Consider the following 26,255-nt stretch of genomic DNA (forward strand, 5'->3'; position numbering starts at 1 on the left):
CCAATACGTAGGCGACCTCCTATTTCTTTAGGGAGCCCAAGACCCCACCCCCTCACACACTTCCCATCTCTCCGCGCGCGCCCCCACCTTCCCGGGAGAGGCCGAGAGGGGCGGGGCCGGAACTAGAAGGTAGTGGGAAGCCGGGAACCTGTTTGGCGGGAAGTTGGCCTGTTTGGCGGGAAGTTGGACCCGTTCCCTGCTCCCCACCCTTTTTCTCCCCAGAGGCTTCTCTATCGTCCCTCCATAATCTCTGCGTACGGCAGAGTACCGTTTTGCACGGACGACGCGATGGCCCCCAAGAAACGCCCAGAGACCCGGAAGCCCCTCGAGATGGTGGTGTGCCCCAAGAGCAAGAAGAGCAGGAGCCCCCGGGAGCTGGAGCCCGCGGCCAAGAAGCTCTGTGTGAAGGGCCCCGGTACTGCGCGCCTGCTGCTGTAATCGTTCCGCCGTGGGGTGCTCACGCAGGAGGCAGGAGGCTGGAGCGGGGGACGGGGCTTCTAGGTCGCGGAGGCTGCCCCAATCTCAGATGCCTCGGGCTGCGCGTCTGCAGAGCCTTTGACACCATAGAGTTTGAGCTTCACCTCCCTCCGGTGGCGAAAACAGGCAGATGAGTTCCATTACATAAGACACCACAGACTTTTCAAATTCCTTCTTTGTACCAGGATTTTTTAAAAAATATATATATATACTTTATTGAGTTAGAACATCGATCAGCTGCCTCCTGCACACCCCCTACTGGGGATGTGCCGCAAGCAAGGCACATGCCCTTGGCCGGAATGGAACCTGGGACCCTCCAGTCCGCAGGCCGGCGCTCTATCCACTGAGCCAAACCGGTCAGGGCTGTACCAGGATTTTTAACACACCGAGGGCTGCTTAAAATAAGCCCTCCTTGCTGGTGCTCTGTGTAGCTGTGGGTCCTTAGCTGTAGCTGTGCGAGCCCTCTATTTCCTTAGAAAGCACTTTCTGTGAGGTTGGTTGGGGATTGACCCTAGGGCTCTAAGGAGAGTGGGGGAACTCAAAAACTGGAGCAGGGGTTGTTGATGAAGTGGGGTGTTGTTGTTTTTTTGTCCACGAGAAAAAAGAATTGGTTGTCACGGGGCGGGGTTCATAGAGATCGGATTCTCAAATACATCTTGGTCATCCCGAGTGGCTTTGTTCCTGGTCTCAGTGGCTCTGCCTCTCCCAAAGTAGCCTAGTTAGAGCCACGTCAGATGGCGCTAGATCCTGCTGCTTTCCAGGAGAACAGATTAGACTTGGGCCAACAACTGGTTCCCTCTACATTATTTTAATATAGGGTTTAAAGATACTTCTTTCCCTACATAGTCATTTCTGTGCTGTACAAAAGTGATTGCATAATTTTTTTTATTATGCAATATATGTGATTTTAAAATTGTCACCCAACCTTAGCACGAGTTTTCCAAACCAGACTAGGAAGAGTTCTGCATATACTTTATTCTTGTTTCTTTGGCTCAGCTCTCAGAAACCCGGCAAAATCACATTTAGTTTCATTTCAGAATTACTATTTTGGGGAAGGGGCCGAATCCCTATTCACTATTTATTTTTTGCGCTGGGTGAGACTGAGCAGACCATGGAAAGGCCTTCGGAGGTGATGGGAGGGATTGGCTATGCCAAATGGAACAACAAGGCTTTCTTCCTGGGATTTCAGCAGAAAAACCTTTCTTCATTAAGATTGGAGGGAAAACATCTCTGTTCTACTTGGCAGGTTGTAGCAGAAGATCTGACTCAGGCTGCCTTAGGGAGAGGTTGACTAGCCTGCAGGTCCCACCACAATGCAGGAGCATCGTCAGGGCCCTCCATCACCACAAGCTGGGCAGAACCGCCTGGCCATCGCTACAGAAGGTGAGGCGTTTCCTGGCTGAAGTGCACAAGGGTTTGCATGGTGCTTTTGTACAACTGGATGCTTCAAAATTAGATGCTGAGTTGGTTCACCGGGTGGTCATATCACCCCTACCTTGGTGTCTGGCCTGTGGGCACTCATTCCAGCTGTAAAGGTCCCAGCTGGAATGCACTCTGCCTCTTGCTTTCCAAGATTAGTTCATGTATATTTCAAATATGTTCACGCCCAGAGCCAAGCAGTTAGTTTTCCTCTGGTGGGAGGACTTGGCCCTAGGAAGGCAGAGATTGGCAGCTTACCTAAGACTTGGGTTTTAATTCAACTTAATTCTTTTCTCTCTATCTCAGGATCTCCAGCAGTCCTTTTTGCACTCTCTGGCTTCTTACCGGATATCCCAAAAGGCTGCCCCTTTTGACAGGAGGGCCACATCCTTGACATGGCACCCAACTCACCCCAGCACCCTGGCCGTGGGTTCCAAAGGGGGAGATATCATGCTCTGGAACTTGGGCATAAAGGACAAGCCCACCTTCATTAAAGGGGTGAGCAGTCCCTGTGCCAGATAACTGTGCTGAAGAAGTGTTGAAGGAATGAAAAGTCAACCAGTGAAAAAGGAAATGATTGGGATCAAAAGTAACTGTGGGTATTTTCAAACAAGTAAATGATGATACTCACATTTTTATTGAGTGCCTGCCCTTAAAATATTAGAAGGTATAAAGTACTGATCACCCTCTAGTAAGTCATCACATAGAATAGGATCTAAGCCTCTTAATAACTCTTGACCTCATCTTGTACTGCTGTATTTCCTCACTTCCTATACTTTAGCCATGCTAGCTATTTCTATTCCTGAAACTGGGTCTTGGCATTTGCTGTTCCCATTGGCTGGAGTACTCTTTCTCATGGTCTTCTCCTGGCTGGTTCTCCCTTATTATTCAGGTCTCAGCTCAATACATTTCTTCAAAGAGTTCTCACTGACCACTCTGTCTAAAGTAGCCTCCATCCCATCCAATCACTCCATATCTCCCTGCTTCACTTTTCCACCCACAATGTTTATTAATATCTGAAATGTGTTACCTATTTATTAACTTTGCCCACTGGCAAGTAAGCTCCACAATGGCAGGGATCTTGTCTTTCTGGTTCACCACTTTGTCCCCAGTGCTTAGAACGATGTTTGGCCTAGAGTAGCTGCTTTATATTTGTTGAATGAATGAGGGGCTTGACATGTAGCTGGGTAGATAGGATGCAGACATACACAATAACTAGCACGACAGCTGCTAAATGCTATAGAACATGAGAGAAGGAAGAACCTCTTTCAAATTAGGGTCTATAGAGGAGGCTTCATGGTTGAGTGAAGAGCAAGGAAGAACAATATTTACATAAATGGAGATGAAAGGAAGAAAGGCAGAGTGTGTTTGGGACAAGGTTTGGGATAGAGTTTTTCAGGGATGGCCTTAATCATGCTGGTATTTATCCTGTCACTGAGAGGTGAGGGTGTTGGCCCTTCCACTAAAGAGAAGACCCTTAGCTTGCCCAGCTGGATTCTGGGCTGCACTATGAAAAGTGATGCTCTGGTTGAGAGCGAAAACCACAAACTCCCATGACTAAAGAGGCTAAACATAAAAGAATGATGTTCGGTGGTAGGGTCAGTGATAAACTGGAGATGGTTGACATGTAAGAATCTAGGTCCCATACTATCAGGTCTGATTTTTTTTTCAGGAGCCTGAAGTCCTGGTTATTTACATGAAATGTTCTGATATTTTTAAATTGTGGTGAAATACATACAACAATATTTAGCATTTAACCATTTTTAAATATACAGTTTAGTGGCATTAAGTACATTCACTTCCTCTAGAACTTTTCATCTTTAAATCTGAAACTCTATACCCATTAAACACTCTCCATTCTTCCATCCCCCAGCCCCTGGCAACCAGCATTCTACTTTCTGTCTCTATGATTTTGACTATTCTGAGTATGTCATATAAGTGAAATCATACAATATTTATCCTTTTGTGACTGGCTTACTTAGCATGATGTCCTCAAGGTTCGTCCATGTTGTAGTATGTGTCAGAATTTCCTTCCTTTTTAAGGCTGAATAATATGCTACTGTATGTGTTTACCACATTTAGCTTATCTGTTCATCTGTCAATGGGCACTTGGATTGCTCCCACATTTTAGCTATTGTAAATAATGTAGCTATGCATGGGGGTGTACAAATACCTCTTTGAGTCCCTGCTTTCAGTTCTTTTGGGTATATACCCGGAAGTGGAATTACTGAATCATATGGTAACTCTATGTTTAATTTTTTGAGGAACTGCCATACTGTTAAAAATTGTGACAGCACCATTTTATATTCCCACCAATAGTACACAGGGGTTTCAATTTAAAACATCCTGATTTTTCATGTTAGGAACTAAATAAAATTGAGCATGCTCTATTGCTAAACAAAACACATCTGTGAACTGAATTCCTCTTCAGCTCACCATTTTCCATCTCTGATTTGGAGATAGAAGAGGCCAAGGATAAATCCAGAATGAATTCTCTTAAGTGAAGAGTTAAAGCAGTCCATCGGAAACAGCCAGGTTAGACAGGCTCGGGAGATTAGGATTCAAGGTATGAGATGGATGTTGAAGAAAACAGGTATCCAAAGCCGGAAGAAAGGCAGCCGGCAGAGTGCTGTGGACAGTGCTCAGTGGTCTTCCTGCCCAGCTGGTGAGACAGGACTGGGAAGGGCAGCTTTAAATTGAAGTCAGAACCAGAGCTCGGGCAGGAAGAGATTTATATTTTTATCGAAATCCAGGGAATAGAGGAAATTAATAGGTAGCCTAAAGGTATCCTAGGGGAAGAGCCTCCCAACCAAAATGGAATGACAACTGTCTTGAACTTACCAAGGCTTTTGGTTTACACCACCCTTTAGTATAATGTGCACTTAAGTGAAGTTTCCTCACACCATTGTGGAGATTGGTCTGGACATTTGAACTTTGACTAGCAGGTTGGCACAGAAGGGAATGGTGGTCTGGAAAACTGTTTTTATTCCCAGATACTGACAACAAAGATGATTTGAGACCAATGACTGCGGGAACTGTAGTGCCTCATTTTGTCACTTCTTTAGTCATCTGACCTTGACTTTCATCTTTACATCTTTCAGACCCTTGGGAAGGGAACATGTATTACACTTTCAAGAAGATAAATTTTATTCTCATTATAAAAATGATTTATGTTCATCATAAGAAATTCAAACAATACAGAGGAAAGTTTAAAGAATCAGGTAATTACTACCTGAATTCCCACTTTGTACACCTTTCTGTGTAGGTATACACTATTCACACACTCATATTTCTACTTATATTATTGCATATCCGTCACTCCTAAAGTTTTCTCTTTTTTAAATATATTTTTATTGATTTAGAGATGGAGAGAGAGAAACATCAATGATGAGAGAGAATCATGGATCAGCTGCCTCCTGCACACCCCTCACTGGGGATTGAGCCTGAAACCTGGGCATATGTCCTGAGCAGGAATTGAACCGGTTCATAGATCCATGCTCCACCACTGAGCCACGCCAGCCAAACCCCTAAAATTTTCTTATGACCCTTTTGTAATCTTTCTTCCTTCTGTCCTGTCCCCTAAAAACCATTGATCTACTTTCTATTCCTATTGATTAATTTGCATTTTCTAGACTTTTATATAAACGGCATTATACAATATATATTCTTTCTATTGGCTTCTTTTTTTAATGTTATTTATTTATTTAATTTCAGAGAGGAAGGGAGAGGAAGAGAGAAATAGAAATATAAATGATAAGATAGAATCATTGATAGCTGCCTCCCGCACGCCCCCACTGGGGATCAAGCCTGCAACCCAGGCATGTGCCCTGACTGGGAATCAACCATGACCTCCTGGTTCACATGTCGATGCTCAACCACTGAGCCACGCCGGTTGGCTAGGCATGGCTTTTTCACTTAGTATAATTATTCAAGATTCATTTACATTTTTGTGGGTATCAGGTTTTTTTTCTGAGTAGTGTTTCAGTGTATTAATATATCACAATTTATTTATTAATTTACCTGCTGAAGGATATTTGAATTTTTTCCAGTTATTGATAGTTGCAAAAATAAAAAAGCTGCTATGAACATTGAAGTACAAATCTTTGGGTGGATATATATTTTTCTTTTTCAAAAGTAAATGCCTATTTGTGGTTGGGTTATAGAGTAGATAGTTTTTAAAGATAGTTTTAAAACAAGAAAAGAAACCTAATAAAACCCCACATATTTGCCATTTCCAGTGCTTTTCATCCCTTTGTGTGATCCAGATGGCCTTTTGGTAACATTTCCTTCTGCCTTTAACATTTCTTATATTGTAGGTTGGTTGGTGATGCATTTTTTTTCCGTTTGTTTATCTTAAAAAGTCAGTATTTTTCTTTTGGGAGGGCAGATATTTTTGCTGGGTACAGAGTTCTAGGTTCATAGGTTTTGGGGGGGCTTTTTTGTTTTAGACTTTAAATGATGTCTGCTGCAAAGTCTGTTCTCATTCTTATGTTTCTCTTTTCATAAGTTTTCCCTTTTCTGGCTGCTTTAAAAATGGTTATGATTTTCTTAGTGTCTTTTTCTATGTTTCTTTTGCTTGTGGTTCTCTGAGCTTCTTGGATCTGTTAGTTTATAACTGCCATCAAATTTGGAAAACGTTAGACCACTATTTCTTCAAAGAATTTTTTCCTCCTCCCTCTCTTTTTTTTCTAGAACTCCAATTACATATATGTTAGGCTACTAGTATTGTCCTACATGTCACCAACGTGCTGTTCATGATTGGAAGCATGAATCTACGTTTAGTTTTAATATATAGTTTATTTAAGGCTTGAAAAATTTTTCCTACATAATCTTGTCATCTACAAATAACGAGTTTGATTTTTTTCTTTTACCATTGTTATACTTCTTTTTTTGCCTAATTCCATTGACAAAGACATGTCATACATTGTTGAATATTGGCGATAGCAGACATCTTTGTCTTGTTTTTTGTGTTGTTTTTTTTTACTATGAGGGTACGTTTATTAAAGCTGGGGATAGTAAGACAGGAAGGACTTAGCATAGAAGAAACTGGGCTGCCTTGACTCACTGGGAAGTCAGAGAAAACGGGGCCTTGGGACAGGTTCAGGGGATTAGCCTGGGACAAGCTGCTGCTGCCCATTGCTCCCCTGGTTGCAAGTCTTGTGGAGACCCTTAGAGGGTAGGAGATACATGCCTGTGGAAGAAGAAGATGGGGAAGGGAATGGCATGTGCTGCTCCCCAGAGGGAGAGCGTGCATTGAGTGCTTTGTCTTGAGGCTTTTATCTTTGTCTTGTTCTTGATCATAGAAGGGTTTTATATTTTATCATTACGTATAATTTCTGCTACTTTTTATTGTGGTAAAATATACGTAACATAAAATTTATCATTTTAAACCTTGTAAGTGTATATCAAGTACTTTTACATTGTTGTGCAATCATCACCACTATTCATTTCCAGAACTTTTTCATCATTCCAAAATAAAACCCTGTACTTATTAAACAATGACTTTCTATTACCCTTTCCCCAGCCCACTAATCTGCTTCCTGACTCTATGAGTTTGACTATTCTAGGTACCTCCTATAAATGGTGTCATACAATATTTGTTCTTTGGGCCTGGCTTCACTTAGCATAATGTTTTCAAGGTTCCTCTATGCTATATTCATGTCTTTTTATAGCTGAGTGTTATTCCATCATGTAGATAGACCACATTTTATTTTTCCATTCATCTGTTGATGGACATTTGGGTTGTACCCACCTTTTGCTACCTTTTTTACTACCTTTTGAATGTTCCTTTGTTTTTGTTTGAACATGTTTTCAGTTCTTTTGGATGTATACCTAGGAGCTTGTTTGTTTTTTAAATACCCTTTATCATATTAAGTTCCTTTTTGATTCCTAGTTTGCCAAAAGTTCTTATTATGAATGATAATTGAATTTCATCAGATGCTTTTCTGTATCTATTGAAGTCAGTAAGCATATGATTTTTCCCCTTTATTCTGTTAATGTGGTAAACTATACTAATTGGTTTTTTGTTTGTTTTGATTTATTAGTTATACTAGAGGCCCGATGCATGAAATTTGTAAAGAGTAGGCCTTCCCTGCCCCAGCTGCTAGCACCAACTTCCCTCTGGCACCTGGGACCCGGGCTTCCCTCGAAGTCCCTGCTTTGTCCGGAAGGTTGTCCAGAAGGACATCCGGAGGGACATCCAGTCTAATTAGCATATTACACTTTTATTATCATAGATTCCCTTTTTTTCACTTAAATTTTTTTAAATTTTTTACTTTTTTACAATTACAATTATATCTCTAACAAGTAATACTGCTCCTTTTAAAAACTGTGGTAAAAGCACATAACCTAAAATTTATCATATGAATCATTTTTAAGTATACAGTTCAGTAGTGTTAACTATATTGACATTATTGTGCAAGAAATCTCTAGAACTTTTTGTCTTGTAAAACTGAAACTGTATACTCATTTAATAACCATTTCCCACTTCCCCTGCTCCCCGGCCCTTGGCAACCGCAATTCTTTCTGTTTCTATGAGTTTGAACTACTTAAGATACCTCTAAGTTTTGATGGTCTTATTGCGGTTATGTAGGAGAATGTTCTTGTGGGAAATACAGAGTGTGGCAAAAGTAGGTGTACAGTGAGTATGCAAAACAGAGTTTATTCTTGCATTATTATTTCTTATTGTATTATTTCCCATACAAACAACTGTAAACCTACTTTTGCCTTACCTTGTATATAGGAAAGTATTTGAGGATGAATGAGACACCATACAGATTGTTTATGATCCTCTTACCTTTTAAAGTATCTAAAATTTATAGTGATGTCCCTTTTTCTATTTCTTAAATTACTTGTGCTTTCTCATTTGTTTGGTCAGTTTTACCAGTGGTGTATCAATTTTATTGGTCTTTTTATGGAACCAACTTTTGGCTGTGTTGACTTTCCCCACAATATATTTGTTTTGTTTCATTCTGTGTGTGTGTTTTTTTTCTACTTTCTTTGGCTTTAGTTTCCTATTAGTTTTACAACTTCTTGAGATGGATGTTTGAGTCGTTGATTTATCGCCTTTCTTGTATTACAAATAATGCTGCTATGAATATTTGTACGAGCTTTTACATGAACATATGTATTCATGTATCTTGGATGTACATCTAGATGTGGAATTGCTGGGTCATATGGTAACTATGTTTAGTGGTTTTTTAAAAATATATTTTTACTGATTTCAGAGAGGAAGGGAGAGGAAGACAAAGAGAAACATCAGTGATGAGAGAGAATCATTGATCGGCTGCCTTCTGCACATCCCCCCCTGGGGATTGAACCCACAGCCTGGGCATGTGCCCTGACTGGAATCGAACCATGACCTGGTTCATAGGTCTATGCTCAACCACTGAGCCATGGCCGGGCTAATTTTTGAAGAACTGTTAGACTATTTTCTCAAGTGGCTGCATCATGTTACATTCTTAAATACATGTTTTATCTACCTTTTCTAGTTGTTCTCAGAAGGTTGGCCAGATACAGGCTAACCCACCATCACTGGAGTTGAAAGTCTCAAATATATTTCTTTTTCATATTTTGTCCAGGTTTTGTTAGTCTTCCTCAGTGTAAAAATTAGACAAACTACTTAGTCCACACTTGCTAGGAGAACACTCATGCATTTTAATTTAAAATGTGTATGTGTGTTTATTACTAATGCTTTGACATAGGGCCTATCCTTTTCCAGGAGTAAGGGTCATTGATTAGGGTGTACTTGGTCTTATATAAACTGCACACATAATGTATTCTTTATATGGTCTAAAGTGGAAACATAATTTAAAGATAGTCCTGAAGCAACCTGATTGCAGATTCCTTTGAAATTTTTATTATTTCCCACCCTAATTGTTTATAAGTTTCTCACTCATGCTTAATTTGACAACTATTATTTTTAGCAATTCATTTTTATCTAATTCTTCCAAAGCATTCAATATAATTTCAGAGGAAAAACAATGGTCTTTCTTTTTGCATGTACTTCATCAGTTTAATTAAATTACATGCTTAATTGAATGTTTAAATGTTTAGTTTAAATATTTAATTAAATGTTTAATAAATTATGTGTGATTAAATTATTTGTTTAATTGCATTATATGATTATAATAAAAAGTAAAACTGGAATATACAGGCTTAAGAACAAACACGACTAACCCACATAAACACTGGCCTCAACTGGTAGGATCAGATTATCTTATTAGCAGGAAGGGTTTGTCAGACCATGGGCTTCCGTCAGAATGTTTATAGAGGGAATGGAAAGTGACAGTTAGCATGTTGAGTGGAGTGGTGGTTGTGTAAGAGGTCCATAAGGCTGAAATAGTAGCACAAGGAAGAAGTGGAGAAGGGACTCTTGGGGATGTAAAATTCTTAAAATAGTGCCTGATGCATAAGTACTTAATAATGTTTACATGATTATTTTCATCATCATTATCTGGAAGGTTTGGAAAGATAGCAAGGAGCTCAGATCTGTCTCCTGCCCTCCTAACCCAGCCACTCTTCTGGGCAGAAACTCTTCTAAAAAGAACACTGTGATAAACTGTGGTACAGCCACACAATGGAGTACTCAGCAATAAGAGAACCAACTATAGATACACACAGCAACTTGAATGAATCTCAGGAGCATCGTGCTGATGAAATGAAAGAAGCTAGTCTCAAAAGGCTACATGCTCTATGATCAGTTACATGAGAGGCTATCAAAGGCAAAAACCAGTGATAGAGAACAGAGCAGTGGTTGTCAGGGGTTAGAGGTGGGGGGAGGTCTACAAAGGGAGAGCAGGAGGGGGTTGGGAGGGTAACGGAACAGTTCTGCATCCTGATTTTGGCAGTGGTTATTCAAGTCTATACATGTGTTAAAATTCATGCAACTGCATACCCAAAACAACCACATTTACTGTAGGTTAATTTTTAAAATAAAATAAAAATGAAAACTTGCCCTAGCTGATTTGGCTCAGTGGATAGAGTGTCAGCCTGTGGACTGAAGGGTCCAGGGTTTGATTCCGGTCAAGGGCACATGCCCCGGTTGCAGGCTCGATCCCCAGTCGGGGGTGTGCAGGAGGCAGCCGATCAATGATTCTCTTTCATCATTGATGTTTCTATCTCTCCTCCCTTCCTCTCTGAAATCAATAACAATATATTTTAAAAACAACAAAAACTAAAACTTCAAGAAACAAAGAGCACTATGGAGAGCATCCCAGGGTCTGGGCATGTAAACTGGCCTGGCCCCAAGTGCCGCCTGCCTGGCACTTCTCTTGGGCAGAGTATGTGCACCAGGCCTCCTCCTCCTCCTGGGCCATCATCACTCACTGGCTTTTCTCTTCCTGTGTTAGATTGGAGCTGGAGGCAGCATCACTGGGCTGAAGTTTAACCCTCTCAATACCAACCAGTTTTTCACCTCCTCAATGGAGGGGACAACTAGGCTACAAGACTTTAAAGGCAACACTCTCCGAGTTTATACCAGCTATGACACCTGCAAGTGAGTAGTTTAACAATGAGGGGAAAGGGCTTTTAGGCTCTCAGTGAGGTTCTGGTGAGAGCATCCAGGTCCCAGTTCTACCACAGGGAAGTAAGAAAAGGTGTTGGCCACTCTCCACCGTTCAGTCTCTTCCTCAAACCCTTTCTTTAGCTGCTTACTCTGGTCCAGGTGGGGTACTAATCGGGGGAGTTCTGGAGCCTCACTCTTCTCTGCAAGGGAAGGGCTTCCGTCGTCTGTAAGTCATTCCTGTATCAGGTGAGACCTTTATTCTCACTGGACAAGTCAAACTGGCATTGGCCTAGAACAGTGATAGCGAACCTATGATATGCGTGTCAGGTGACACGCGAACTCATTTTTTTGGTTGATTTTTCTTTGTTAAATGGCATTTAAATGTATAAAATAAATATCAAAAATATAAATCTTTGTTTTACTATGGTTGCAAATATCAGAAAATTTCTATATGTGACATGGCACCAGAGTTAAGTTAGGGTTTTTCAAAATGCTGACACGCCGAGCTCAAAAGTTTCGCCATCACTGGCCTAGAATAAGCCACTTAAAGCCTGGAGCAGGAAATAAGAACTTAAATTTTATTCCCTACATCCACTGGGGTGTGATGACCTGACCAGTTCCATGAAGCTTAAATGGATAGAATCATGTCCATAAAGCACTTTGGACTCTGCAAGAGCAAGTGGTTGTAGAAACTACAGAAGCTTGTCACTTTGATTTCTGCCCAGAGACATGACCCTGCTCCCTAAAGAACCAAGGGTGTGGGGGTCTAACTAGCACTGGATGTTATCCTGGACCGCCCCACAGGGGTAAGAAGTCCACGAGTTATCAGGATAGGGGACAGGTTAGAACAGCTCTAGGTTTCTCTTCCACAAGAAACCCTTCCTCTGGAAGAGATTTACAGGGAATGCAAAAGGCGGTAGAGCAGGGATTTGAGGGTTTGAGAGAAAAGACAAGAATCTGAGCTCTCCTGGCTATCGGGATCCCTGAAGCACCCCCCTCCCCACCCCCTTCGTCCTCAAGGAGTCTGAGGGACTAGAGCCAGACAACTTCTGGGTTGTGTGTGCTTTTCCCCCTAAATGCTCAGAAGGGGGCAGAAGTTCCCTTCTAGCCAGCTCTGAGGAACAGAGCTAGGCAGCCTGTTTGGTTTGTCACCTCCTTTGACTCAACAGGTGGAGAGTAAAGGGAGAGAGTCATAAAGGAGTCTTCCGCAGAACCCAGGGCTGTGTGGAGCAAGCTAACCTGGGGGCTTGTCATATCGCTCTGAGGTTGGCTGCTTCAGGGACTCATACTAGCTGAGGATCCTGGGCCCATCAGACAGGTTTCTGAGCCCCATCAACTCCATAACCTCTGTCTGGATGGTAGACAAGTCTGTTCCTCACTGGAAGTCCATGGCAAGATAATATTCATTCGTTCAACAAATATTTATTGAATATCTCTATGTGTTAGACGCTGGAGCTACACCATGAATAAATGGACCTTGCACCTGGATGGCATGGCTCAGTGGTTGAGCGTCGACCTATGAACCAGAAGGTCACGGGTTTGATTCCCAGTCAGGGCATGTGGCTGGGTTGCAGGCTCACAAATCAGTAATTCTCTCATGATTGATGCTTCTATCTCTCTCTCCCTCCCCCTTCCTATCTGAAATCAATAAAAAAAATTTTTAAAAATATAAATAAATGGACCTTGCCTCTGTCCCCAAGAACCTTACAGCAAGGTCTCTCCCTCCAGCTTCTGGTTTTGCAGCCTGGATGTGTCCGAGAAAAGCCGAGTGGTGGTCACAGGAGACAATGTGGGGAACGTGATCCTGCTGAACATGGACGGCAGGGAGGTGCGTTCTCGGAGCCCGGTCCTCCCTACCCGCCCCTTGTCTCTGCCCCCATCTGAACCGCTTTTCTCTGCAGCTTTGGAATCTGAGATTGCACAAAAAGAAAGTGACCCATACGGCCCTGAACCCATGCTGTGATTGGTTCCTGGCCACGGCCTCTGTAGATCAAACAGTGAAAATCTGGGACCTGCGCCAGGTTAAAGGGAAATCCAGCTTCCTCTACTCACTGCCACACAGTCATCCTGTCAACGCAGGTGTGATATACCTCATCCCTCTTTAGACCCTACCTACCCCACCGCTCCAGGGGTTTGCCCTCAAAGTTTAGAAGCCGCTAGGTCAAACCTTTACCCCCGACAGCGAACCTTTCTGACTTCAGCTGCCCTCGTCAGCTGCTGAGTTCTAGAATGTTTTTGTTCAGAGCCCAGATGCACCTCCTCCCTTCCAGCCCTGTCTGTCAGGGAGTGGGAGGGAGGGGTCCCTGCAAGAGAAGGCCCTTCAGCTCAGGGACTTGTCACTTGCCAGCTCATTTCAGTCCTGATGGAGCCCAGCTCCTGACCACCGACCAGAAGAGTGAGATCCGGGTTTACTCTGCCTCCCAGTGGGACAGCCCCCCAAGCCTGATCCCACATCCTCACCGCCACTTCCAGCACCTGACACCCATCAAGGTAAGTGAGGGAGTAAAGCACTGTGATCACGGAGACAGATCGGGTCTGCCCAAGGCGGGGAGCAGGGGGAAGGACAGATTACAGAAGCCTTTCCTCCCAGATCTCTTCCTGCCCTGACACAAAGTAGTCTCATCCCCTGGCTCTCCCTGCTCCGTTTGTCCCATTTCTGCAATCCCATTGTGCTGGGTTTTCTGTTGTCTCTCTGATAAGCTATTTTCCAAAGTTTTTTCAACCCAGCCCTGATCTCCTCAGACGGCATTTTCTAAAATCCTGACCTGTTCTGCCTTCAGTTTGTTCCGTGTGTACAGTTGATCTACAAGCTATCCTTAGCTTTTTTGTCAGCGGCTTCCCTGGCCTCGGTACCCATGGCTTACAGTCAAGTCCTGTGATTCCTTCCTGCCCAAGCCCCTACGCAGTTTCTCTTCAAATCTCTAGGTTTCATGCCTGTACTTTGGTCAATGGTGAGGGGCACCAGCTTCTGGCAGGAAGACCCCTCTGGGTTGGGATCTTGGGAAAACTACTTCAATTTTAGATTCCAGTTTCCTTGACTATAAAGGGAATAATGGTTTCTAACTGACGGGGTTGCTGTGAAGCTGAGTCAGTGCACTTCGAGCACATGGTGCCATGCCTACTCAGTACACAATGATGATTTAGTATTAGAGTGGCCCCCACGCACCTCAAATCCAATCCAAGTTCTAATGGCATCAGATCCTTCACCCGTTTGTGTTCCCGTTGGCATCTTCACTTTGTATCCAGTGAAGCCCACTACAGCTTCCCTGGTGTGACTGGTTTGTGACTTATTTCTAAGCCTTTGCATGTACCCCTTCTTCCTTCCTGCTTACCATTTCTTTCCTCCTTCAAAACTTCTGTGAGAAGTTTCTTAGGAAAATCCCATCCAATCTGTCATTCCAATCACTGTCAGATTTGTTTTGAGAGGGATAATCTGGGGAACAAAGGTTTCCTACTCTTTTCAGGCACTAGCATTTTCTACTCAACTCTTTGTCATTGAAGTTGATAAAGGAGATAGTAGTGGGGTTACTTCAGAACATATGTCCAATTTGGTTTTGGTTACCAGAAGCTTGTTCCTTTGTTGTAGGCTTACTCTTTGGTTAATGTCTGCATCAGGCTGATGGTAAAACATTTGTCAGTTGGTATGATCTCAGCAAATGCAAGAGAGAAGGCCTGAAGGTGTCCTAAGGGCCAGGGGGGCCAGCTTGGAGTTTAAAATTTACATTGGTAGATGTATACGCAATTGAAAACTATTCTTGTAGTTTCATATAGATCTTATCTCTGTTATTAAGTCGTTGACAACTGTATTAACAATTGTTAATGGCAAAGAATACTTATGAACCCTCTTGATAGTATTCTGCATTTCTCTCATGACCAGCCTTTCCATCTCCTAGGCATCCTGGCATCCACGGTACAACCTCATTGTTGTGGGCAGATACCCAGATCCTAATTTCAAAAGTTGTTTCCCCCATGAATTAAGGACAATCGATGTGTTTGATGGAAGCTCAGGGAAGTTGATGCATCAGCTCTATGACTCAGAATCTTCTGGTATCATTTCGGTGAGACTTGGGCCCTCAAATAATAATGGGAGGAAGCAGGGATTCAACCTACCTTATCGACCAAAAATGACCAGAAATAATACTTTCACCCCCTCCTCATGCTTATCCCCTTGTCTCTGCAGCTCAATGAGTTCAACCCTATGGGGGACACACTGGCCTCTCTGATGGGTGAGTGAAGTAGGTTGTTATCTGAAGCCTGACCCTACTTCCCAAGGTTCAGTGCAAGCTGACCTCAGCTTAGCCCTGCCACATTCACCTAAGGTAGCAGTCAGTGAAGAAGGTAACCAGGGGACAGTGGTCTATTTGGCCTAGGCCCTCCACCCTTGTTTGGTCTTGGTCTTGGTAATGCCTGGCTGTTGTCCAATTCCCTAGTATTTCCTTACCAAGTTCTAGGCTCCCTGGGCCAGCCCCAAGCTCTGAGAGACAGATAACAGAAGGTGAGTCAGACTGGTGTTATTCATCCTAGGTTATCACGTTCTCATTTGGAGCCAGGAGAAAGCTGGGATATGGAAATGAGAGACAATAATGAAGGTGTGGGCCAAGCAAGGACTTGGAGCCACATGAGAACAAGTCCTGCGAGAAGAGGCAGCTATGTGTTAAAGGACCAAGGTATCCAAGTCTTAGGGCTGGAGCGAGGATGCTGTGGCATGGGATACTGTAAGGCTGGGACACTGGCTATGTTATTGCTCTGGACTTAGCTCCGAAACTTCCCCAGAGTTGGCGACACAGCTCCCCCAGGCTCCCTGCTATATTGAGCTTGGAACCAAGCTCCTCCTGGAGCCAGAGGCTTTTCTCCTCCCTGACGTGTGGTGGCAGAGTGATCAGGTGGTGGTTTTGTATTGGTTTTGTATTGGTTTTGTATTTGTGCTCACTATTGACATGGCCAATAAAACTATACCCAATGAGCTTCTGAGTGACTCTTCCAACGCTGACCTGGTCAAAGCACTCCTGGGTCTCCAGAACGAAGAACAGGCACAGAAACAGCACTAAGAGTCCAAAATTTTCCTTTTTCTCAAGCTACCTCAGCCCTATTGTGGGCCATAGTCAACAGCTGTCCAGCTTACAACCTGCGTTTACCTCACATCCCTGGAGACCCGAGCCCAGCAGAGGGGGGTAGTAGTTTCATTACTGTACCACCCCTCACTCTCCTCCCACCTCCCTTGACTCCCTCCCAAGTACAGACACCTTTCGGACCTACTCAAGCTACAGGCTAAGCAGGATGCCTGAGGCAGTATGTCTGACTAATGGTAGCTTCAGCTGGAGAAGGGAAACTTGACTGGCTGGCTGTTGGGTGATTTGGTTCCTTGGTGGCCGGTGTTCGTGTCCCCAATATTATGCAGTTTTTCCCAGTAAAATAAGCACTGACAGGCAAAATTGTGTCTTCTGAGCCATTTGCCAAAGACTCCGGGCTGGAAGAGAGAGCAGGTCTTGACTGGGAGGCAAGGCAGATGAAGCACCAACTCCTTCAGTTTTTTATCCCAGGTCCTGAGTGAAACTTTAAACCTTGTCTACATATCAGGTCCTTAGGGAGCATGGAGGAGGCAAATCCTATTTGGAGAGAGCCAACATCCAACACAGAACTTGGGAAACATCGGGCACGTGAATATTGAGTGGCAGGTGCCATGGGCCAAGCCCAGTCCCACTTGTTCGTCTAGGTTGGGGTAATCAGAGGAAGGCCCAACCCAGGGTCTCCTGCCCATGGGCTTGGGAGCAGCAACAGTCAGGAGTGAGGGCCAAGCCCACCTCCCCTAAGAGGCAGAGGGAAGGGGGCTGAGTGGTTGTCAAGCGTGATCCTCCACGTCTGCAACGTGGCGGTAGCCGGGAGGCTGTGCCTGCATCCGGAAGAGGACGGTGAGTAGCAGCACTATGAGAAGAAAAAGGATGGAGCCACATACAGCCAAGGCCACGATCACCTCTGGGCACGGGGATAGGGAGAGAAAGGACATGTCAATGTTCATTCAACAAATACTTGGTGGCCTACCATATGCCAGGAACTGTTCTCACAGTGGGGATATCCACAGTTAGTGACAAATGCCATAAAGCAAAGCAAGGTAAGGGGGAAAGGATGGAGAGGTCAGTCAGGACAGGTATCACCAAGGTTAATCTGAACAGAGACCTGGAGCCCGTGAGACACGAGATCTGAGAGGAGAGAGTCCTTGCTGGGGGCGGAGCAAGCACAAAAGGCCCTGGTGTGCAACTAGCTTGGCATGTTCTAGATCATCAAGAAAGTATCGCTAGAGCAGAGTAAGTGAGGGGCAGGTAGGAGATGAGAGTGGAGGGCCAGGCCAAGTGGTAAAGAACTTGGATTTCATTCCAAAGGTGATGGGAACCCACTGGAAGGATCTGAGAAGGGTAGCAATGTGAACTGACGGACTTTTTTGTTGTTATTAATCCTCACCCAAGGATATTTTTCCATTGTTTTTTAGAGAAAGTGGAAAAGAGAGAAACATCGATGTGAGAGAGACCAAACTGCCCCTGACTGGAATTGAACCCAGGACTTTTTAGTCTGAGGGCCAATGCTCTGTCCACTGAGCCAAACCAGCTATGGCCCAACTTAACTCTTTTTTTATATAAATAATATATTTTTATTGATTTCAGAGAGGAAGGGAGAGGGAGAGATAGAAACATCAATGATGAGAGAGCATCATTGACTAGCTGCCTCCTGCACACCCCCTACTGGGGATTGAGCCCACAACCTGGGCATGTGCCCTTGACAGGAATTGAACCCGGGACCCTTTCGTCCAGTCTGGCGTGCTATCCACTGAGCCAAACCAACTAGGGCAGTGATGGCAAACCTATGACATGCGTGTCAGAGGTGACACAAGAACTCATTTTTTTTGGTTGATTTTTCTTTGTTAAATGGCATTTAAATATATAAAATAAATATTAAAAATATACATCTTTGTTTTACTATGGTTGCAAATATCAAAAAATTTCTATATGTAACACGGCACCAGAGTTAAGTTAGGGTTTTTCAAAATGCTGACACGCCGAGCTCAAAAGGTTCGCCATCACTGAACTAGGGCCTAACTTACTTTTTAAAGAAATTTAACTCTGCTGCGCTGAGAGACTGGTAGGGACAAGAAGAGACTCAAAACGTTAAGAAGCTCATCAGTAGTTCAGGCAAGAGATGATGGTAGATTGGACTAGGGAGCAAGAGCATGTTTTGTGTGTGTTTTGTTCAAGGTAGACTTTTTATTGTAATTGATGAAATGAAAGTTCTGAAAGAGGTTAAACAATCTGCCAAAAGTCTGATGACAGAAGGCAGGCAGGAGTCAAAACAAGGTCTGACAACATCTGTGCTCTTAGCCACAAAGTTATGCTACCCAGATTTCTAGCCATGGAGTCATGCTGCCTTCCCCCAAATGTGAAAAGCTTCAGATCCAAAAGACAGCTCTACAGACACAAGAGTGCTAGGTCTGACTGGGTGGAGAATTGCTGACCGTCTGCTACAGAGAGCCAGAGCCAAATTCAAGTGGACCTTACAGGCTGCACTTTAGAAGTAAATGCAATGAACAAAGAGAAGTCAGTGAGTTAATACTATTAAAGGTAAGAACATGTATTTTAAAGGTTGGCATGCTAGAATCTCCTAGTGGATTGGTTGTGGGGTCTAAGAAAGAGTATTCAAGATAAATCGTAGGATTATACTGTGTGACTAGATAACTGGTGTGGCATTTACTTAGATGGGGAAGCCTGGAGGGAGAACAAATTTCGGGGGGAGGAAGAGCATTTGGTTTCAGATATTGACTTTGAGATGCCACATCCATGTAGAGACCTCAAGTCTGCAGCTGGCTGGTATGTCAGTCTAGCTCAGAGAAGAGGTTATGAATCTGCAGATCACATAAAGACAGAACTTAGCATTGGTACATTCGACCATGAAGTTGGATGAGATCACCTTGAGAATGGGCAGAGATGAGAAAAGGGCCAAGGAAGAGCCCTGGACCATCCACTGTTGAGTGGGGAGAAGCCAGTAAGGAAGGTGCCAATAAGTTAGGAGAAAAAGCAGAGAAGCCAAGGAAGTGTTTAAGGAAGGAGTGACCAGTTATATAATGCTGCCGAGAGGCGAGAGAAGCTGACTAAGAACTGGTCACTGGTTTTGGTAAGAGGTCACTGGGCCTTTGACAAAAGTTAATGGAGTGAAAGGAGACACCAGACTGTCCAGTGGGCGCCTGAGAGAATGGACAGTGAGGAAGCGAAAGCAGAATCTAGGCAACTCTGAAGGATTGCGCTCTAACAGGGAACAGAGAAAGATGGGGGTCTGAGAGGTTTTTATTAGGCTTTTGAGATGGGACTGATCCCGCAGAGAGGAAACATCAGAGGTCCTTGTGGAGAACAGATGAGCCCAGAGTATAATTGGAGAGGCAGGGCCTTAAGTAGCAGCTTGCACCAGTGAGTAGCTGGAAGACGTGGTGGTGGGAAAATAGAACGATTCTCTCCTGATTGCTTTTATTTTCTCAGTGCTACAAGAAGTGAGGGCATCCCCTGAGCGTGTTAGGGAATAGGTGAAACGGTCTCAGGGTGGGTAGTAAACTGTCTAGGGAAATGCAATAAGATGGCTGGAAGCGTGAGCACTCTCTCGAGACTTGTGGATATGAACTGCAAGTTGTTCTGGGACATGGCTAGCACAGAGGCGGGCAGCAGCTCACCTGTGTCTGCAGGACCAGTTGCCAGCTGGCACTCCTGCTGCCAGTCCTTGGGCACAACAGGCTCTGTGAGACGCAGGAAGTCCTGCAGTGGGCAGCGGTGAGGGCAGCCAGGCAGGCTCAGTGGCCAGGGGGCCTCGTTACTCTCATTCCGAAAGTACATCTCCACTGAGAAATTCCTGAGGGATGATGGGAGACAAGGTGGAAGCTGCCCACCAGGCCTGTTACGGAGTCCTTAGGGTGCCCATAGCCACCATGCGAGTGCCCTTCCAGAGGGCAGACTAGTAGCTCCACTCACCCATTGTCTTCCTGGTACAGTTCAAATATATGGCAGGAGGCGTAGGGGGCTTGTTCACCATTGTAGACATACAATGCCATTTGCAGAGCAACCAGGGTGGTATCATGCTGTAAGGGAGAAGGGCTCCCGATTAGCATGCTCCCCTGCACCCCCCTCCCCAGCACCGAATAGAGAAGAAATCCAGCTCCTTGTTTGACATTAGCATGCTGGGGACTAAGGGAGCTCACCGCGGAGTAAACCAGCAGCTTAGGGAGGTGGGAGGAGGAGGTTGCCATCAGTGTCAGGTTCTTCCGTATCTGAGCCAGCAGGACTCCTGAAGGAGAAAAATCCCCATGTCAGTGGCTACAGCCATCACTTCTTCTGATCAGTTCTATCTGTGGTCCTGTCACCCTCTGCTAGTCTTGGGTCTGATCACTGACACAGAGAACTCTTTAGGTGCTTGTGAACCACAGAGGAACGCCCTGCTCTCTGGCAACTTTCCTTTCAAGTACACAGAGGGAAGCAAGATAAACAGGAGCTATAAGGCCCTACCCATGTTTGAAGAAGTCCTCCAAGTCAGAACAAATATAAACTTAAGACTGCTTTAGGATACCCATGGCAGTGGCTCCAGGCTGAGGGAACTCTGCCATATGCAGGCTCGGAAAACCCTGAGATGCCAGAAAGGCTCGACGACAGCTCTCCCTTGGGTGCTCCTTGGCATTCCTCTCGGCCTCCTTTCAGAGTGGCCCCCATGGCTCTCTGGAGGTGGGAATTCCTTTAAGTGGGAAGGGTCTTCTGACATGAGTGAAACGTAAGAATATGAACAGCAGAAAAGAAGCATGTGGGCCTGATTGTGGTCATTGGTCCAGTGCAAATGTGCTAAGCATTTGGCGAATTAGGGAGACTTTGGTGACGAACGGGATGACGAGGGGGATCCGAGGGGTTTTGAAAGAGCAGAGAACATTTCGGGTGGAGAAGTGTGTGAGAAGCCCCCAAGAGCAGGTTGTTAATGCTGTAGGGTCCTGAGGAAGGGAGTGACATGCTGCTTTTGTCACTCACCCCCCTGAAGCCGGGCCTTCTCTGCCTGCTCGTAGATCCCGAAGAGGAAGCGGAAGCTGAAGTCCTTCAGCCGGCTCAGACGCTGCATGGTTTGGGGTGAGGCCCAGGGCGGCAGGACCAGCCCATGTGTTTTCTGCGTATGGCAGCGGGCAGGTTAGCTCCCCGGCCTGGGCCAGAGCCTCTCCCGGGGCATCTCTCTTCCCCAGTGAGAAGGTGCCTGTGTGCGTGTGAGAGGGGAGGGAGAGGAGAGGAGAGGTGAGGCAGGGGGACTGGAACCAGGGACATGGCGGACAGTGTTGAGGCTGCAGGGCACAGGGAAGGAGGCTCAGGCACAAAAAACGTGACTCAGCAGGATGGAGTCAGATACCACCAGCGCTCTGGGTGGAGAAGGGCAGGAACTGCTGACAATTAATAAGCTATTTCCCACTCTGGGGTTCTTTTGCACCCTTGAGGGAAGTTCCCTTGTTTCACAAGAAGCAGGCGGCTGGGCTGGACCTCCCCAGTGGGAATGGTAGTCAGGCATTGTGCTCTCCGTGTTCTGGTCACCTGAGCCTGCTGAGTGTAAGAGGAAAGGGTCACACTGGGGACCCTAAGCAGGCTCACCTCACAGAAGAGTGTGTCATAGACATTCCAGATGGTCTCCAGTGTCAAGTCCGTAAGTCCTGTCTCGTTGGCCACCATATCCAGAAATTGCTATGACAAATGGAGCAGGGGGTCAATCCTGCCCTGGGATAAAGGACAGTGTGATGACCTCCACCTCAGCCCCACTCACTGCATTCTGAATACTCTCATTCTGATACTCTGGTGTCTGCCGGGTCTCGTTCTGCAGCTGCTCGTAACGGGGACATGGACCCAGTGGGAACTTCAGCAGCTGCAGACCAAAAGGGAGAAGCAGAGGCAGAGAGGGAATCAGTGGTCAGCAGGCCCATGGCCAGAGCTGCCCCTCACGGCCTGCAGTGAAGGGCTGGCCAGTCTTACCCTGTCCTCAGCAATGGGCACAGTGTGGACGGGAATAGGCTGCCAAGAGATGTTTGGATTGAAACGCTGCATCCCATTGGGAGGGAAAAGTCCAGCCAGGTTGGCCTCAGCGCTCATGAGAGTACGGTCAAAGTCGGTGCTTCGCACATAAACCTGCAGAGATGACAACATGAGTCTCTTCTTGTGGGGGTGGGGTGAGGAGCTTTGGCTCCTCAGTGGGGTCCTAAGGGGAGAACCTGCTCTTGATGGTTACTGAACAGACTGTAATCCCACCATGCATCTGGCCCTTGCACCCTCTCTGGCCTTCCCCATTCTTCTCCCAGCAAAGGTCCAAACACTCAGCTGGGGGCTAGCTATCACTACTCTGAGAATGGCTCCTATGGGAATGGCTCTAGTTCAGATGCCCCTCCCAATCCGAAGTGCTTAGTCAGTAAGGCTCTCTGGTCTGTCTGTCTGGTTTTATCCTGTCTCCCTATTTAGGCCAGGATCCTTGAGGGTGGAAACTATCTCCATTCACACCCCCTTTTATAAACTGCCTTGGAGGCCGGGAGAGGAAATAAGACAAGGAACAGATAAATGCTTGTGGGAAAAGGAGAAAGCTGTGGGGGTAGGCAAGATCAAGACAGAGCTGGCCCTCAAGGGAACAATAACGTCTAGGGACTTGAGAGAGCTGTGGCTGAGAGTGGTAACCAAAGGAACAGCTATCCTCTTCCTCGGCGGGGGGGTTGGGGGGGTGGGAGGGGGCGGAGCTCAAGGAGCCAAAAAACTTGCCAATCTTCCATTCTAAGTTCCATAAAGACAAAGATCATATGTGTGTAGTATACCATTATGTGCAAAATGCTAGCCCGATGTAGGTACTCAATATGTGTCTTGAATGGAAAACCTGAGTTATTTCACAGAGCCAGACACTACTCTGCCAGACCCTTCCTTCAGTCTGAACTTGGATGCTTGATAAATGTTGCCTCTTCCCACCCAAGCAGGGGCAACTCAGCCTCTAGGGCAGTGGTTCTCAACCTTCCTAATGCCACGACCCTTTAATACAGTTCCTCATGTTGTGGTGATCCCCAACCAGAAAATTATTTTCTTTGCTACTTCATAACTGTAATTTTGCTACTGTTATGAATCGTAATGTAAATACCTGATATGCAGGATGTATTTAGGCGACCCTTGTGAAAGGGTCGTTCGACCCCCAAAGGGGTCGTGACCCACAGGTTGAGAACCACTGCTCTAGGGTTTTGTTCTAGACAGCCCTTGGATGTCTTGTCCTTAGTTGTAACCAAAAATGCATGGGGGGGGGGGGGGGGGGGAGGCAGTGCCCAGCTTCACCCTTAGGCTCCCTGAGGACAGAGGGTGAGGACAGCAGATCCCATTCTCCTTGCATCTTGAGCTCCCAGCCTTACCTCTTGTGGGTGGTAAGAAGTGTTGAGAAAGCCACGGTAGCGCTGCCGCAGGGCCTGGCCCAGCTCCCAGTGCTGTAGCATCCCCTCCTATGGGCAAACCCAAGGATTAGGGATGGCTCACAAATCCCACAGGGTTTAGGCACTTTTGCTTTTCAGTTTACCCCTGGCTGGAAGTAGGAGTGTGTTAGTGGGATCCCAGAAGTCATTTATTAAGTAGCCAGTTGTGTGTGGCATTGTCTTTGGCAAGAAATCTAGTCAAAGTCAGCACCCACAATGGACATGGCAGTTTGTTGGGCCCTAGTTCTGTAGCCTGCTCTAGAGGTCACTCATTGTGCAGCTCATACTGAGGAAGGACTGGCTTCTGACCCACCTTAGTGAGCTGACCAAACCCTTGAGGCCATTCATCTTCCTGATAGGGGTCCTTGGGAAATGTCTTCACTGGTGTCCGGTCTCCGTGTCGGTACAGCTGACAAAAGAAAATGGTTTGCCTAGGGGTCACAAGGGTGTCCCTGATGGGGACCCAGAGCCCACCTCTGCCCCATGATGGAGAGGGAAGCCTCAATCCCTCTGGGAAGCCTTAACTCTACCCATTGCAAAAGACCCCAATTCAAAAGTCAGTAACTTCTTCCAGCTTCCAGAGAGTCTAACATGGCTAAGCAATGACCACGGAGGTCATAGGCAAAGCCAAAGGTACAGATGGGAAAGGAAAAGAGAAATAAAAGCAAGGCAGAGGGTGGGAGGACTGGGAAGATCACCAAAGGTTTCTGTAGGGGGATGGGTCTCTTACCCATTTACATCCTCCTCAGGGCAGATTCACCCGACCTATCCCCTGATATAGAACTCCTTGCAGCTCACCCACCCCCACCCCCCGCGGCTCCACATCACCTCGAACCCGGCCCCCAACCCTGAGCCCCCAAAACCGCAGGCCAGCTGTCTCCTAATCCAGCTCCTCCTCCAGCCCCCCACACCCCCACCACAAACCCCGCCCCTCCCTCCACCAGCGAGCCCGTGCCCTTCGAGCTCTGGCGACCCTTGGGCGACCCCGTCTCTCATTACCAAGGTAACGAAGCGCAGAGTCCGGGCCTGGATGGGAGGCATCACCATCAGGTTCACGCCAATAAGGAGCTGGAGAAGAGCCGCTCGGCTCCAGCCAAACAGTCCGCCCGCCATCACCGTTATCATCTAAGCAGCAAAGAGGGTGGAACCCGCTGGGCGGCACCTGCAGCAGCCGCCCGGACGCGCCCTGGAGGACACTCGCCGGAAGTGCACTCGCCACCATCTTGCTAAAGGAGGGCTCGGGAGGGCTTGCTTGGAGGAGACTCGCGACCCGGCCGGGGCAGAGGAGCGTGGGCATGCAGCGCGACCTCGCGCGGCAGAAAGGGCCTGAAGACCTTGTCTTGGTAAAGAGAGCCCTGAGCTCGGGTTTGCCTCTGCCGGCGGAGAAGCCGGGCCCGAGTGGCGCTGGCCCTGAGCGGGCCAGTGGCCGGGAGAGCGAGGGCCCCCGGGGCCCGGGGTCTGCCCGGCCTGAGCGCAGAGCCACAGAGGACGCGGAATTGGGACGAGGGATGGTATAGGGCGCCCCCTCCACACCCCTGCCTTCGGGTGAAATTTGAGCCGTGGTCCGGTTCTGTTCCCCGGAAGAGGTCTTGTTTGAGGTGCAGGGCACAGCGTGTAAACAGCCCTTTGGACTCCTGTGCCCTTGAAGTTGGTTCCCAGTCTGTCCTCCTGCTCATGCCCTGAGCAAAGCTCAGGAGCCTTCTCACTTCACCTTCCAGTCACTTCCCTGCCCTCCTGCCATTCCTAGTTTTAGTTCATTAAAATCAGAATGTCATGCCTCTTCCCGAAGGAGTTGGGTCGCACGGTGTTCAGGCTTGGCAAAACCAAAGCAGTGAATCCCCAAGGGAGGAACTTCAGACCAGGGGGAAGATGTATAGGGGGAGCGGGGAGGAACTTACCAAGTGGGAGTAGAGGGGTTGTGGCAGAATCCGAGGCCCTCTTGGCATTGGCCTTTAGGGTCCCAGTGCAGCCAATTTGGTCTCAAGGCTTTGTGACGCCGAGTTGGGAGTGATTCACAGCTCTAGGAGGTCAGATCATAGGCCCTTGGGATGCTTTGATCTAAACTGCTCTCTAGAAGCAAAGCACTTCAGAGCATCACAAAAATAAAACATGATCATGGGAGAAAGCAGGGTCATGATCTTGCCCTAGGGCTCCAGATTAAATGATTTACTGGTATATATACCTCAGGATCTAAATTTTGCTTCTGGAGTTGTTGTGGAGTAGTGAATAGAATATGAGAACTGAAGTCCTGGTAGCCAAGTAGTTCTTATTTAGTCATAAGTTATGAATCAGATGAAATTTTAGTCCCCTCATCAAAAAAATGTCCACACACACACAAGGGGAATTTAAAAATAAGCCCAAGTGGTTCACAAGGACCACCGA

At 46.2% G+C, this 26,255-nt stretch overlaps 2 protein-coding genes across 3 annotated transcripts; one reads left to right on the forward strand and one right to left on the reverse strand.

Annotated features, from left to right (window-relative positions):
• The first annotated feature begins 61 nt into the window (after positions 1-61).
• Positions 62-16,364, forward strand: DDB2 (damage specific DNA binding protein 2). 2 transcript variants are annotated; one of them, XM_070427949.1, is made up of 11 exons: positions 62-129; positions 223-415; positions 1,724-1,860; positions 2,203-2,394; positions 11,247-11,392; positions 13,130-13,229; positions 13,303-13,480; positions 13,749-13,891; positions 15,295-15,459; positions 15,582-15,627; positions 15,926-16,364. In XM_070427949.1, exons 2-11 carry the CDS (start codon positions 289-291, stop codon positions 15,973-15,975), a joined length of 1,284 nt encoding a protein of 427 aa, XP_070284050.1. In that variant the 5' UTR covers positions 62-129; positions 223-288; the 3' UTR covers positions 15,976-16,364. The 2 variants fall into 2 exon arrangements, with proteins under 2 accessions (XP_070284050.1, XP_070284049.1); XM_070427948.1 differs by lacking the exon at positions 62-129 and having other exon boundaries at positions 142-415.
• On the reverse strand, positions 12,819-25,332 carry ACP2 (acid phosphatase 2, lysosomal). Its single transcript, XM_070427947.1, has 11 exons — positions 24,873-25,332; positions 24,187-24,282; positions 23,817-23,903; positions 22,417-22,569; positions 22,211-22,309; positions 22,042-22,131; positions 21,439-21,571; positions 20,628-20,713; positions 20,401-20,507; positions 20,106-20,281; positions 12,819-17,374 (listed from the first exon to the last, which is right to left on the reverse strand). Exons 1-11 carry the CDS (start codon positions 24,996-24,998, stop codon positions 17,241-17,243), a joined length of 1,287 nt encoding a protein of 428 aa, XP_070284048.1. The 5' UTR covers positions 24,999-25,332; the 3' UTR covers positions 12,819-17,240.
• Positions 25,333-26,255: the final 923 nt, after the last annotated feature.

The sequence above is a fragment of the Myotis yumanensis genome, unplaced genomic scaffold, assembly GCF_028538775.1.
Source record: "Myotis yumanensis isolate MYYU_CA2020_CCGP unplaced genomic scaffold, mMyoYum1.0.hap1 SCAF_10, whole genome shotgun sequence".
Lineage (NCBI taxonomy): Eukaryota > Metazoa > Chordata > Mammalia > Chiroptera > Vespertilionidae > Myotis > Myotis yumanensis.